At 37.9% G+C, this 13,019-nt stretch overlaps 1 protein-coding gene across 4 annotated transcripts in view; it reads left to right on the top strand.

Moving 5' to 3' along the window:
- Positions 1-13,019, top strand: part of SEMA3D (semaphorin 3D) — a 139,290-nt gene that overhangs the window by 97,854 nt on the left and 28,417 nt on the right. For all 4 annotated transcript variants that reach the window (XM_027639829.1, XM_027639830.1, XM_027639832.1 and 1 more), the window contains exons 9-11: positions 4,298-4,412; positions 4,899-4,968; positions 6,309-6,453. In XM_027639829.1, the coding sequence (XP_027495630.1) occupies positions 4,298-4,412; positions 4,899-4,968; positions 6,309-6,453 (330 nt within the window). The remainder of the gene's footprint in view (positions 1-4,297; positions 4,413-4,898; positions 4,969-6,308; positions 6,454-13,019) is intronic.

Raw genomic sequence — 13,019 nt, 5'->3', positions numbered from 1 at the left:
AGAAAACAGATACAACAGAAAGTCTTTAATAAGTTGATTTTTAAATCACTTACTCCAAGAGCAATATTTTTTCCGACGGCTTTTATTTTCATGATAAAGTTATCTTTAACTAGAGGGTTTGAAAAATGTGTTGTTTTACTCTGTTGTACATAAATTGAAGATCAGAAAACTAAGCTTTCAATGGAAGTCTCCCAAGAGAGGTATATGATATGGCCTTAATTTACTTCACAAGTTTTACACTGTGGCATTTAAATAGCATTTTTCCTGGTTGTCAGAAAGCCATACACTTACCCTGCTCATTGAAGTTGTACATCAAATAGTTGAATTCTTAATGTAGTTTGGTAGAAACTTGATTTCTCACTCCAACAAATTGTTTCTTACAACCATCTCATTGAAAAGGGATGAAATTTTAGAATTTCTGTAAAATAAGAGTCTGTCTGATTTGTTAAAGTCATATTGGATTGCTTTCTCGTTTATCTAGATAATTTCTGTGTTTAAATCTTTGTGATATATAGGGTAATATTTTCTCAACAGGTGACAGATTGAACAGCCTCCCCTTCTAGTTGGCAATTATCTAAATTTCTAACTCAGGCAAACACAAGCAACCAAGATTTTACAGGTACTACTTTATTTTGAAAAGAAAGTATTTCAGAGAGAAGTGTTGGTATTTGTTGCAGCTTGTGAGAGTACAAAGCAGTAAGTGCTAATTAAAGCTTTATTTATATTCAAAATGAAATATGCAGTCTTAAGTGCCTTCATCTGTCCAGTAACAAAGTTTATAGTAAACACTGCTAATCCAGTGTGCTTAGAAGTGATATTTTGGGAGATAAGATTTCAGATACATGAGGCTGCTTGGCTGTTACAAGGTGATTAGCCATATTTTTGGAATGAAAGGCTTGCTCATGCTGCCTTCTCCTTCTCTCAGCACATAAATTTATCTTTTCTTGTCTCATCTCCCTGAAATATTTTGAGTTCTTTGTCTTTAGACCCTATCTCTTGTCAAAAATCGTTTCAGTACATCCAGTTTATCACTTAAACAGACTTGAGGCAAACCCTTACTTGCTGTAAATCAGTTCAGCAGTCTTTTTAGGAGTTTAAGACTCTTTGTTGAACCCTTGTTTTTGTTCACCTATACACTGACTGGGCTTTGCTTTGGTGATTTTCACTCTTCCATCCATTTTTTCTAATCCACTGACTACCCATCCTGTACATCTTATTGTATTAATGTCCTGCTCTACAGACAGCTCACAGCATTTGAGTACATTAGTGATTCATTGCAGACTGATATTAAATAATCTTTTTGACAGAAGAGACTGTCTTCTTTCTGTAGCAACCCAGTCTCAAAAATGTTTTGGGCCAGTATGTCCTTTGTGCAGCCTCTCAGAGGCCAATAGTCGTGAACTGTGATGGTCCAAGGAATCTACAGCAAAGTGAACGGATATGTTGCAAAGTGAATGAGTTCATGCCAACATAGTCTGAAGGAAAGAACAACCTCATGTTCTCCAGCACCTAAAGCCTCAAGATGGGTCAAAGACTGACCTAATACACACCAAAAAATAGTATAAGGAAAAAACCAGACATTTCCAGAGCTTTGTAGGACCAATACTACTTGAAGTCCAGAAGCAAAGATATGCCTATATTATTTGTAGTTTCTGAACCTCCTTGATTTGAGCTGAACTAATTCTATAGGTAGACTAAATAATCATGTCCTTTGTCAGATCCTGTGCTTTCTCTGTCAGTGAATCCTGTGCACATAGTAGGAAAGGAAAGACACTATTAATCAGAAATGACATAAAGAATTGAAAGTACTGTATGACTGCTAATCAATAAAATCCCCCAAAAGCCCCAAAAACCACAAACAAAAACATCCTCCTAGTAAAATGTCCACTTCATTTCATTCAGCCATGGTGGTAGGAAGAAGCACGTTGAAGGATATGTCAACATATTGTATGTGCAACTGTCTGAATCAGTGAAAGGTCTTTTCACTTTCTCAATTTCTGCACCATAAATTTGTCACTCTCAGGCTTCAGAAGGACTTGGTAGCTCTTGGAACGCTGACTGGTCATTGAAACCCCCTTCATCCATTACAAACTCTTCAGTGTTATTTTGGTAACTTTGGATATGTAAGACACACCTAGAGAATGTCAGCTCTGATGCCTCTTAAATTCAAGTAACACAGTTAATGTCGTGTCCTGGCTTGAGAGCATGTAAATACGGATAAATCTTAAATCCAGTGGAATCTTATACTTTAAAGCACGTAGCACTTGCTAAGATTGCTTCTTTTGAGCACAGTATTTGGTTCGCACAGCTCTTTAGGTACTTGGTGGAACTACTGATTCATTTAAAATAAGTATTTGTGGAAATGTTGTGTTGGATCACAGCTTAGGGGTGTAAAACACAAGCATATATCTTTCCATCTCAGGGAGAAGCTGAATGCCTGCAGTGACTGGAGCTGGAGCTAGAGTCCTTCCATTCCAGCTCCATCACTTTCTCCATGTAGTCTGATCCTAGCCAGGCAGTCAGCTCCTCTGATGCTTCACTGCATCCACCAGAAATCAAAGTGGAAGCCCTGCAATGTGACAGTTGCTTAGCTAATCCGAATTGCCAGAGGAAAGAAAAGCTTAACACTTCTTCCTTTTTAAGATTCTTTTTTGCGTCTTTGTAATTGGTTGATTTGAACTGCACCACAAAATTTATTTGCCATGGCTTTGAACAGAACACACACATGCAGAGTTTCTTTTTGCTATTGACTTCAGGCTGCTAATTCTGACACCTTTGTAATAAATCTGTTGGGTAGATGCAAAGCTTTAGACTTGGCAGGACCTCAGGAAATCAAGAGAGGAGGCAGCAATTCTTGTAAGAGCAGGAGTTCCAAAGGCGATATATGAAGTGGAATCATTTCCAACTGAGTTAATCTATTTAAAAGTAGCAGGTACATGAAAAGAGAAAGTGGTTAGAGTGCATTACCGGAGAAGTGTTACTCCTTGTGAAGTGGTTTCAGCACTTAAACCCATCTTTCTGAATGCGTGTAATGTGTATGACACAGCCCTGAAGGGCCAAATACAATCTTCGGAAATGACAGGTAATTTCCACCACCCAGTATTTCTTACTGGCTGGTTCTATACCTTCAGGGTTGCAAAGTCAATTAACAAAAAACTGATTTCTCCTAATGAATCTGAAGTGGTTGAATATTTATCGTCAAATTTTTGGTCCTGTAATTTACAGCTCAGATCCCCTAAACCTGAAAGTTTTTAAATGAAAGAAGTAGGCACCTTCATGGGGTAATTCAGAACCTGCAGCTGGGAGACTCTTGGTGATAATTTTTCTCTTAAGTGTTTGAGTCCTTGTTCCTGCTGGTACATCATTGTCCTTACCACTTTAAGAATGAAAAATTTTGGGGTCTAAATAGGTTTGTGCAACCTAAATAGTTCTGCTGTTTGAGACCAATGGAAGACAAAGAAATGTAATTAATTAGATTTTTCATGTACTCAGTGGAAGGAATACATGAGCAAACTCCTAGTTCCAGATTCTTAAAATTTAAATCTTCTAAAATCCACTATCCATACTCCCCTACTGACCCAACTCATTAGAAGGAAACCTATCCTTCAGAAGGGTAATTCAAATTTCAGGTGACCCTTTATAGCTTTTTCTTTCTCCAGTGACTAAAGGAAATTTGGAGAAGTATGCTTATGTTTGGGAAACCCACAGTAAAAAAAAAGGAAAAAAACCCCAAATCTTTTGTGGAGGATAAACTGATATTTCCATAACAATGATTATTAAAATAATATGACTTGTTTTTCCTGGAATGCATTTCTCTCTCTACTATGTTCACAAAGCAAACAGGACAGTATTTGCATTGTAAGCTGCTGATGATTATAGTTTTTCTTTTTTGAGACATCTATCCAAAACTTTCAGTACTATATTTGATTTGTAAAGAATTCTCAAAGAACAACTCATTGCAAAAATTAGCATCACAGGGAGCAAGAAATTACATGATATAGACCTATGTTTTCACAGCATTCCAGTTGTAGAGCTGATGAGAGAACTTTGCAATCAGATTTCAGTGTAATTAGGAGATTTGAATTGGCCGCTTTCTGAGCTGAGAAGTAACTATGGGAGCTAGTTATAAAAAGGCTGTCCTACACTGTTTTAGGGGAAAAAAAATAATGAAAGAAAGACCTTGATTTTGTGGTAAGATCAAACTGTGGAATCAGACAGAAAAAGTGCAGTCTGTGGTGCCATATGTTAAAGCTCTTATCTGTTTAATGTTAAGGTATTTTCATTTTCTTTTTGTTAGAATGATATGGGAGGCCAAAGGAGCCTAATAAACAAGTGGACAACTTTTCTGAAAGCCAGGCTTGTGTGTTCCATACCTGGTCCTGAAGGAGCAGACACACATTTTGATGAGCTGCGTAAGTTGATTTATCTTTAATGGTCTATTTTGACATAAATATTGCCTGTTTTTTTGTTTTGTTTTGGTTTTGGTTTTGGGGTTTTTTGTGGGTTTTTTTTGTGTGTTTTTGTTTTTTTTTTTCCCCACCCTGGTTTGTAGAAGCACTGTGTCTTGTTCTGACTTTACTCCTCCTCCAAACAGTAGTAGTAGTATCTCTGACTTTTATCAGAAGTCCCAGAATTGATCTGATCAGAATTACAGAGTTTTTCCCTTCCCCTCCAGAAACTGGGAAGTCTAAAACTGATTCTCTATAAAAAACAGACTATCTGCAAATGGACACATTTCAGAATAGTAGCACAAATCCATGTGGCATAAATTAAAATTCATACTAAAATAAAACTTTGTTATATTTTTACAGATCTTCAAATTATAAATGGTAAATATAGAAATAGTCAGTGAATATTTAACTTAAAAAAACCCCTAAAACATATTTTTCCCATTACAGAAGATATATTCTTACTTTCTACAAGAGATGAAAGAAACCCGCTTGTATATGGAGTCTTCACTACAACAAGGTATGTGTCAGGATCACGTTTGGCTGTGGGAACAGATGTTAGAGATCTTTCTCGGGTCTTTTATACTCTCTATATACTCAGGTCTTCTATACTAGGTCCTGATTCTTGAGAGCAGTTAGAGACTGCTGGAACAAGGCTTCCAATACCAGGGCTCTAGTCACTGAGGACAATATTTTTCAGAAATGGAAATAATAAATTATGTCCCTAAACCTTTGTGTGCCTGACTTTTGAAAATGATTATAGAAAACAATGAAAATGTAACAATCAGAAGCAAGCTAGTTCATTTCAACCTCATCAAGCTGAATTTATAAATTTCTATCATATTTATTGAGTAACCAGTATTTGCTACTTAAGACAAATCTTTGTCATGAAACAATATTTCTGTAAGAAACATCTTGACATCTGCTGTTTTTTAGTATCAAAACTACTCTCTAAACTGATAGTTCAGTGATTTTATACACTAGAGTTTATGAAAGAATAGCCCAACTTTATCTCAAGGGGATACACTAAGTAATTAATGACCTCTCAGCTGCAATGGTGAGGTGCTTTCTATAGAATTGTGGGAAAGAAAATAACTCTTTCATTCTCCATAACCTTTCAATTAAGTGTAAATAATAAAGACTAGGTAAATGCTGACCAGTATTAGTACAATGAAGAATAACCAAGGCATTCTTTAATTCAGAAGCAGTCACCATAATACCTATGCAGATATATAACCAAAAAAAATATTTAAAATTGAAGTAAACATTGCACAATGAATGAAATAGCTTATGAAGTAACTAAATTACATGCCACTCAACAACCTGACATAATATTCTTTGGAAAACTGAAATGTTTGGAAGTTTTTTTAGAAAAATACATTAAAAAAGGAAAAATATGTATAAAAATAAATGAATGAGGATTCTTTTGTTGTTTGGGGCTTTTTTTGTCTTTTCAATGCAACTTGTAATTCTCAGGGACTTCACCTATAATATCACTAATATACAGACTTCCAGATGTGAACACAATGTAAAGGAAAGTCCTTAATTTGCATAAAATTCTAATCAAAATAGCTAGTAAATGATAGCTGGAAACTATCAGCCACTAGAAAAAATGACAGTCTATCAAGTGGTCCCAAAGGCTAATCCAGATTTCAACCAAGCAAAGCTTTAAACTGTAACAACAGTGACATTAAATATCTGTAGTTATCAGACCTGTACACATTGTTATTTAGCACCACTTATATCAACTGTCTGGTGTTGGATTGATCTAAACCCCTTTAGACTCTGTGAAATTAGTTTGCTGGTTGAGGCTCTGAAGAGGTGTTTGCAGTGTGCATACCAACCCTCCTTCTCTTTCAGCTCTGTGTTCAAGGGCTCTGCAGTGTGTGTGTACAGCATGGCAGACATCAGAGCTGTGTTCAATGGCCCTTACGCTCACAAGGAGAGTGCAGATCATCGGTGGGTACAGTACGAAGGTCGCATCCCATATCCCAGACCTGGTACAGTAAGTGTCTCCTTAATTACATACTTCTATTTTTACTCAAAGGCAATCATGCTTCACACCCCTCCCAGGGTTGGTAATTTACATTTTCCGCTCAGGATGTTTCAAATTATCCTCTCAACTCTTTGCCCTCTGTTGACAGCTCTTCTACCTACCCTGTAGGTATATAAATATACATTTTTCCATGTCTCCAAGATAACATTGTGTCCAGACTGTCTATTTCCTGATTGTCTCTCATATTGTGGCCTCCCACTGTACAGCTATATTTCTATCTGTTGGGATCACCTCTAAGGCATTAACACTACATAAAAAGCCAAAACCACTGCTTTATGGAGTATTAAGTTATGATGAGGTATTTTATTTGAAGTCTTGTATTTCTGTTATCTTCATGTCTGTTAAAATCATTGAGATACTGCCATTGATTCTGTTTTGTGTGGTTTTGCACATTTTGTGTTTTGAAGTAAAATAAGGAGGTAATTGCTGGAGATTTTCTGTGATAAAAGATAAGTAACAGGAAGAAAAAGAGAAGTCTGGTATGTGGAAACACTTTTAAACCCCAGTCTCTTAGACTTTGGCTGTAACAGTCAGGCCAAAACAAGGAGGAAAACTTTGCAACAGTTATTAAAGTTTTCTTTTCCCACTTTTGTCGTGGTATCAAGTTCAGAAAAGCACAGGCCGATATTACAGGTGAGGAAGAAATGGTGTTTTCAAAAAATACATCACCTTTAAAAACATAAAAACTTTGATCAATTCTTTGTATGTAGAATGTAAAAGAGCAATGATTTTATCTGGAATAGCTTGACATTTTCTTAGCCAGGTATTCAGTGAACTAGTATTAGGCAACTGCTTAAATCCAGCCCAGCAGTGAGCTGTCAAGGCTGGACCTTTCCTAGAAGGTGTTTGGCTGTTCCTGCACTATTTCTCTCACATGAGCATGTAACCTTTTCTTCAAGCCACATTATCTACTCAATTTAGTTCGTCTTTTCACACATTTTCTTGTGTCCCTGTGTTTTCTTCTTCATCCTGCCAGTGGACTCAATTGCACGGTCCAAGCTCATGCTGTTTGTTGCACACGGTGGTCCAAGGGCATGAAAATCAGGCCTTACGCACTGATTCCCTTCTTTCAGCTGCACATGGGCCTCAGAGGCAGCTCTCTCTCTAAAGACCAATGCAGCTCAGAGACTGATTTGGCCTGCCCAGGATCTGTACTGATGGAGCAAATCGTACCTAATTTAGGCAATTTAGGCTTTGCAGGCTTATGCATCTCTCTGCCACACAAAATAGATAATGCCCCCAGGAAAGAAGATCGCATTCAATTTTTTTATTTTTTTTTTTTATATGCGTGCAACTCTATGACTGGTTAAGAAGTTCAAATGAATTTAGTTTTAAGTACAAAAATGGTACCAGGGAGAACAATAGCTGGTCCCATGGCATCTAAAGAGATTAAAATAACTCTCTTGAAAAATTCAGACTGCCCCATAAGGATGAACACTCTGCACAGATAGACGCATCATAAGCTCATTGCATTTTTGAGTGTATTAGCCATCACATGGTTGAGCTGGGATTCACAAGGAAGGAAACATGTCATGCTGAAGCATGTCAGTGCTGATCTTTATCATTTGATTTGAATATCCATGGTGCAAGTATTTTAAAAGTTGGAAAGTTTAAAGATAAACAGATATTTTCCATAAGCGCCCTTAACTCTCCCAACTACTTCCTTTAAGCACCTGATAACAGCTGTGAGAAAATAGTATCATAAAAGTCCTTTGAACCTCAACAGTCAGTGGATTTCTGTAGGAGTTATTCTGACCAAGGACTGAGAAGGGAAGTGGATTTGCTGAAGAAAGCTCTCAGAAGTAATCTTTACTATATAAATAAGGTAAATGTATTGCTGCATAGCTTTTTATTTATCATCGTAGTGAGCTGGACTGCAAAATACTTCAGGTTCAGTAGTTTAATATAGATTATCCCAATAAGTAGAGTCATACTACACTCTTCTCTTGTAATGGGTTATGCCAAACTTGGATAGGAACAGATTTAGGCTGGAATCTGAAAAGACAGTACAGTGCTCAAAGGCAAAGAAAAGAAACAGCACGAATCTTACAGAACACTGCATTGTGAGTGCTGAAATGCTCTTCCTTAAAGATTAATTTCACTATTTCTTGCCAGTTATGAGGTGGTTCAGGAATGTTCAGAACAAAGCCAAAGAGGCATAATCTATCCTTTTTTAAGTTACTAGAACATTTTTAAATGTAAGCTCCTCCCAGGTGCTGCCTGCAGCTGGCTTAGCCAGCACTGCTCTGATTCTATATTTCCTATATTTTAAGTTATGGGCAAAGTCTAAAAATGGCTATACTAGGAAATGCGTTTCTTTTGATGCTTGGCTTTGAGAGAGGCATTGACTTCCTTTCCACATTTATACAGAAGCAGGAGACTGCTTACCCTAATTTAACTTTCTGCTCAGCTGCCTTTATCTCGTAAGTAAATAAAGCCGCTCACTATAGAGGCTGTGACCACTTTGATATTGAAATTTTGACAAAATGCTTCCTGTGGTAATTTGTGTCTGAGATAAACTCCGAACATGACTGTGATATCATGCCTTCGCAATGCCGAGCAGCAGCAGCAGCCCCCGCCTGCCCGTGGTCCTGGAGCTGCAGCAGGGTCTGCCTGCCCTCTGCCGTCATTGAAAGATCCCTGGACAGGGTGAAAGGGCACCTCTGGCACACTTCATATCACTGACACTGTAAAACATACAGCTCTTTAGCTTCTCTAAGCTGTATTAAAGTACAAGTGGAAATAATGGGAATTAAACAAAGGCAAGAATTCAAATATATTTGCATTTGGAAATAAAAAGAGACAGAAAAAAACATGAATCAGGCAGCCCCAGCACAAAGGGGGAGTTGAAAAGCAGGGGAGCTTTTGCTCTATCTGCTTTAACTGTTTAAAAATTGGACTTGCATGTCTGCAGCTGTCCCCAGATAACAAAACCAGTTTTCTTCCAGTCTCTTAGGGTTTCACTCAGGAAATTATCTATTAATAAAGAAACCACGGAGGACTTTCTTTAAAGTGTGTTCTGCATTCTGAAGCAGACTTTTCATAATGTGGTCCTGGTAATCACAGAAGGCATTCGAACAAGATTTTTAGTGAATTAGCAGGAAAAATTTTTTTCTAATTCATTTAGCTGTATGACAGCAACTCATAGCACCCATTTGGAAATTCTGATGGCATACACAGGAGTGATCCTCATTTCATTGATGGTGAGTAAGTGTCATTAAGGTCAGACTTTTAGAGGAATGTCAGTGTTTAAAGATCCAGATTAACACTTTGCTTGATCTTCTGCAGAACACAGGACTGTTAACCGCTGTTCAAGGCAATACCAAATATTTTTGATGGTTCTAGATATTTTACTAACTGATTTGCCAAAAGATCAAAACTAAACTCTGAATAAGTAAAGTAAGAATGTTGCAGTCTGAGTCACTTAGCTACGAGAAGAAACAGACCTGCACTTTGCTCTTGTACATTGAATAGCTTAATGTCTCACCTCTTTCCACTCCAGATCTGAATATGGACCCAAGCTCTTCAATTCCTTGTATTTTTGTTTTTTAAAACAAATTCCCTTACAAGTCCTCAGATTCTCCTCTAATCATAGAATGAATATACTAAGTAGGAAGCGACCCATCAGGATAATTGACTCCAACTCCTGGCCCTGCAGAGGATACTGCAGAATCACACCATGTGCCTGAGAGTATTGTCCAAATGATTCTTGAACTCTGTCAGGCTTGGTGCTGTGACCACTTCCCTGGGGAGCCTGTTCCAGTGCCCAATGACCCTCTGTGTGAAGAATCTTTTCCCAGTATCTAATCTAAATGTCCCCTGACTCAGCTTCATCTTTTTTCGTATTTTTTTGTCTCTATTGCTTTTTCTCCCTCTCTTCAGTGAAACCCCATCCTTTATTTCTTCTGCTAATCCAGTGCACAGGCTGAACAAGGTGTGGTATCCATCCTGCTGGGACTTGGCTGTGCCACAGAGAAATACTGTCTGCCAAAAAGCCTCCCCTTGTCCTCCCGTCTGGTTAGTTTTGCTGCTTTAATAAGCTTGTTCATAAAACACTGAGGGTTGCACAGGTTTCCCTTGTTATTTTTAGACTTATCTTCCTGTTTCACGTATCTTTTATGGGACAGACTGCATTCTTTGCTTCTCCAGTTCCTCTCTCCTTTGATCTCCCCACTGTAAATGGGGCTGCTTAATCAAGCAAAATGCTTCACTTTGTGGGTTTATTTTCCTCAGAAAGCCTCCTACACCTTCTGTTACTTACCAACCAGTTTTCCCCAGCATGAATCACCTTCCAGTTCATAGCAGCCTTTGGAAATGCTGTAAACCCTGTCATCTTTCCTGACGGCAGAGGTCAGCAGAGAATTGCAAAGTGCCACCTGCAAAGTCAAGTTCACTCACCCAGCTGGTCTCAGCTCAGTTAGCCTCAGATTGATGCTCTCTTAATTTTCTCAGTGTTTTCTATGAACAGCACAGGTGTGTTAAATGGAAAAGCAATACAAAGTGCTCAGGACAAACAAAAGAACAGAGTAGAATAAATCTTGCACAACCAGTGGCTTACAAACCCTTACAAAAATAGGGAGTTACATTTTTTGTTTCTGATTTTTGTTGTGGGGGTACAGTGAGTTTGATTCCATTTAAAATTTACACTGTTTGTTTGTCTCCTACAAACCTGATTTGTTCTCTCTTCCCTGCCCTCTTCCAAACTCACTCTGAGTAGCTGCAAGGTTAGTATGAAAGTCTCCCTACTTCTGTGTCCTTCTGGCACAACTCATTCACCCTGTAGGGAAACACTAAGGCTTTTTTTAGGTATGTCCAAATGCAAAATGTATTGTGCAGCTCTGATCAGACTATAGAAGAGAAGCCACATGGTACTTAGACCACTGAGGAACCCAAGTTTTACCTTCAGAAGGGCTTATGGTTGAACCTTCAAAGGCACATAAGTGCCTATGCCCTGAGAGTCATCTCTAAACTGTCATCTAATCTACACAAGATCATAAATTTATAAGTACTTCGGTTTTAAAGTACTTCTGGGCATCTTGGAAGCTCTCACCAGTCTTCAGTGTTGAATCTTAACCCCTCAGGATGCAACCTTTGCATTTCTTTGTAAACTCTACGAGTTAAGTTCAATGTGTTGGGTGTGTTGGAGGTCCCCATTTAACACAGAAGTGACTGGTTGAAGATAGTTCCTCTATTCTGCTTTTTGTTAGATGGATCAGTGATAAAGGAACTGGAAGACTTTACACTTTCTATTTTTGGCTAGCTGAGAGGCAATTAACCTGTGAAAAGAAAAACGCCTTAAAGAGAAAGGAGGGAGAACTTCCCAGGACAAGGAACACTTCTCCTAGGAGGGAAGCCCAGACTAAGACATCTAATTGGCAGATAAGGGAGAGGTTTAAGAAATATTTCAGTATTTAATGTTTTACATTGGATGCTTCAAATGTTCACAAGAGTGACTTGCTAACACAGTTCTTAGTTCCCGTGAAATGCATAAAAATTCTCAGCCTGGACGTTATAAAATGCACCAAGCAGATGCCTACTGGACTCAATATTATGAAGTCTCTGTTGAGTATCTAGCCTGTGGGTGCTTGAGTCTCAGTGTTAAGTGGGTCCAAGGATCCATGTGACAAAACACTTTTAAGCTGTCATTTTCAGCACACTTGGAATAGAAACCATTTTGAAGCTCCCGGGGAACAATATTCTCTTTTAAAATTGTCAGTAGACATCAGTACTGCTGAACTACAGATCCATCATTAATGAAAAGTATATGTTTTTACATTCCCAGATAATTGTCACACTTTTAATAGATGTTAGATCCAGCAGAGCTTACTGAGTTCACTGAATGGTGTGAAGCACTATGCAGTTTGGCACATTCGAGGTTTGTTTAGGAGCCCAACTTCTGGCACCACCTTTTGAAAATCTTGGCCACAGTTCCCACATAATGTTAACACAGTCGCACCATGTATCTCAGTACTGTGTGAGATCTACACATCCAGCACTCTGCTAAGCTGCAAATTTAATAAGACAAGTGAAAAAAGGAGAAAAGCTTACATCTGTGTGATGTTGTTAATTTAGTGTGCATTTGGTTTTATTTGAGAAAGATTAGCCTTAACTTACCACCTCATGACTACTTTTGGATACAAATAACAGGTGAGAGAATAAAAGGCATCTCTGTAGATCACCTTGGATCAGGACTTAATCCAGAGTGATTATTGTCAAATTGAGCTCACACAGAAGGCATTTCAAAAACTTCAAGAAACTAATGTGTTGATTCCTTAAAAGTTTTGTGCCACGGAGTTTAGAGAGCAGTTGAATAGAGATACCCTTAGCACTACCAGCTCTGTTTTTGTTGGGGTTTATCTTCTGTTGTTGTTTTGTTCTGTTTATTTTTCGTTTCTTAACATGTATATTGCACCAAGTTATCATTCATGGCAGGAAAGGCCTAAGCAACCTCAAGAATAAATTATATAGTGAACAAATTTCCAGCAAAATTCTTATCTAACAGTACTAATTTGACT

The sequence above is a fragment of the Corapipo altera genome, unplaced genomic scaffold, assembly GCF_003945725.1.
Source record: "Corapipo altera isolate COAL_440 unplaced genomic scaffold, ASM394572v1 1b, whole genome shotgun sequence".
Lineage (NCBI taxonomy): Eukaryota > Metazoa > Chordata > Aves > Passeriformes > Pipridae > Corapipo > Corapipo altera.
The sequence above is the reverse complement of the archived record's forward strand: the minus strand, read 5'-3'. Positions and strand labels throughout refer to the sequence as shown.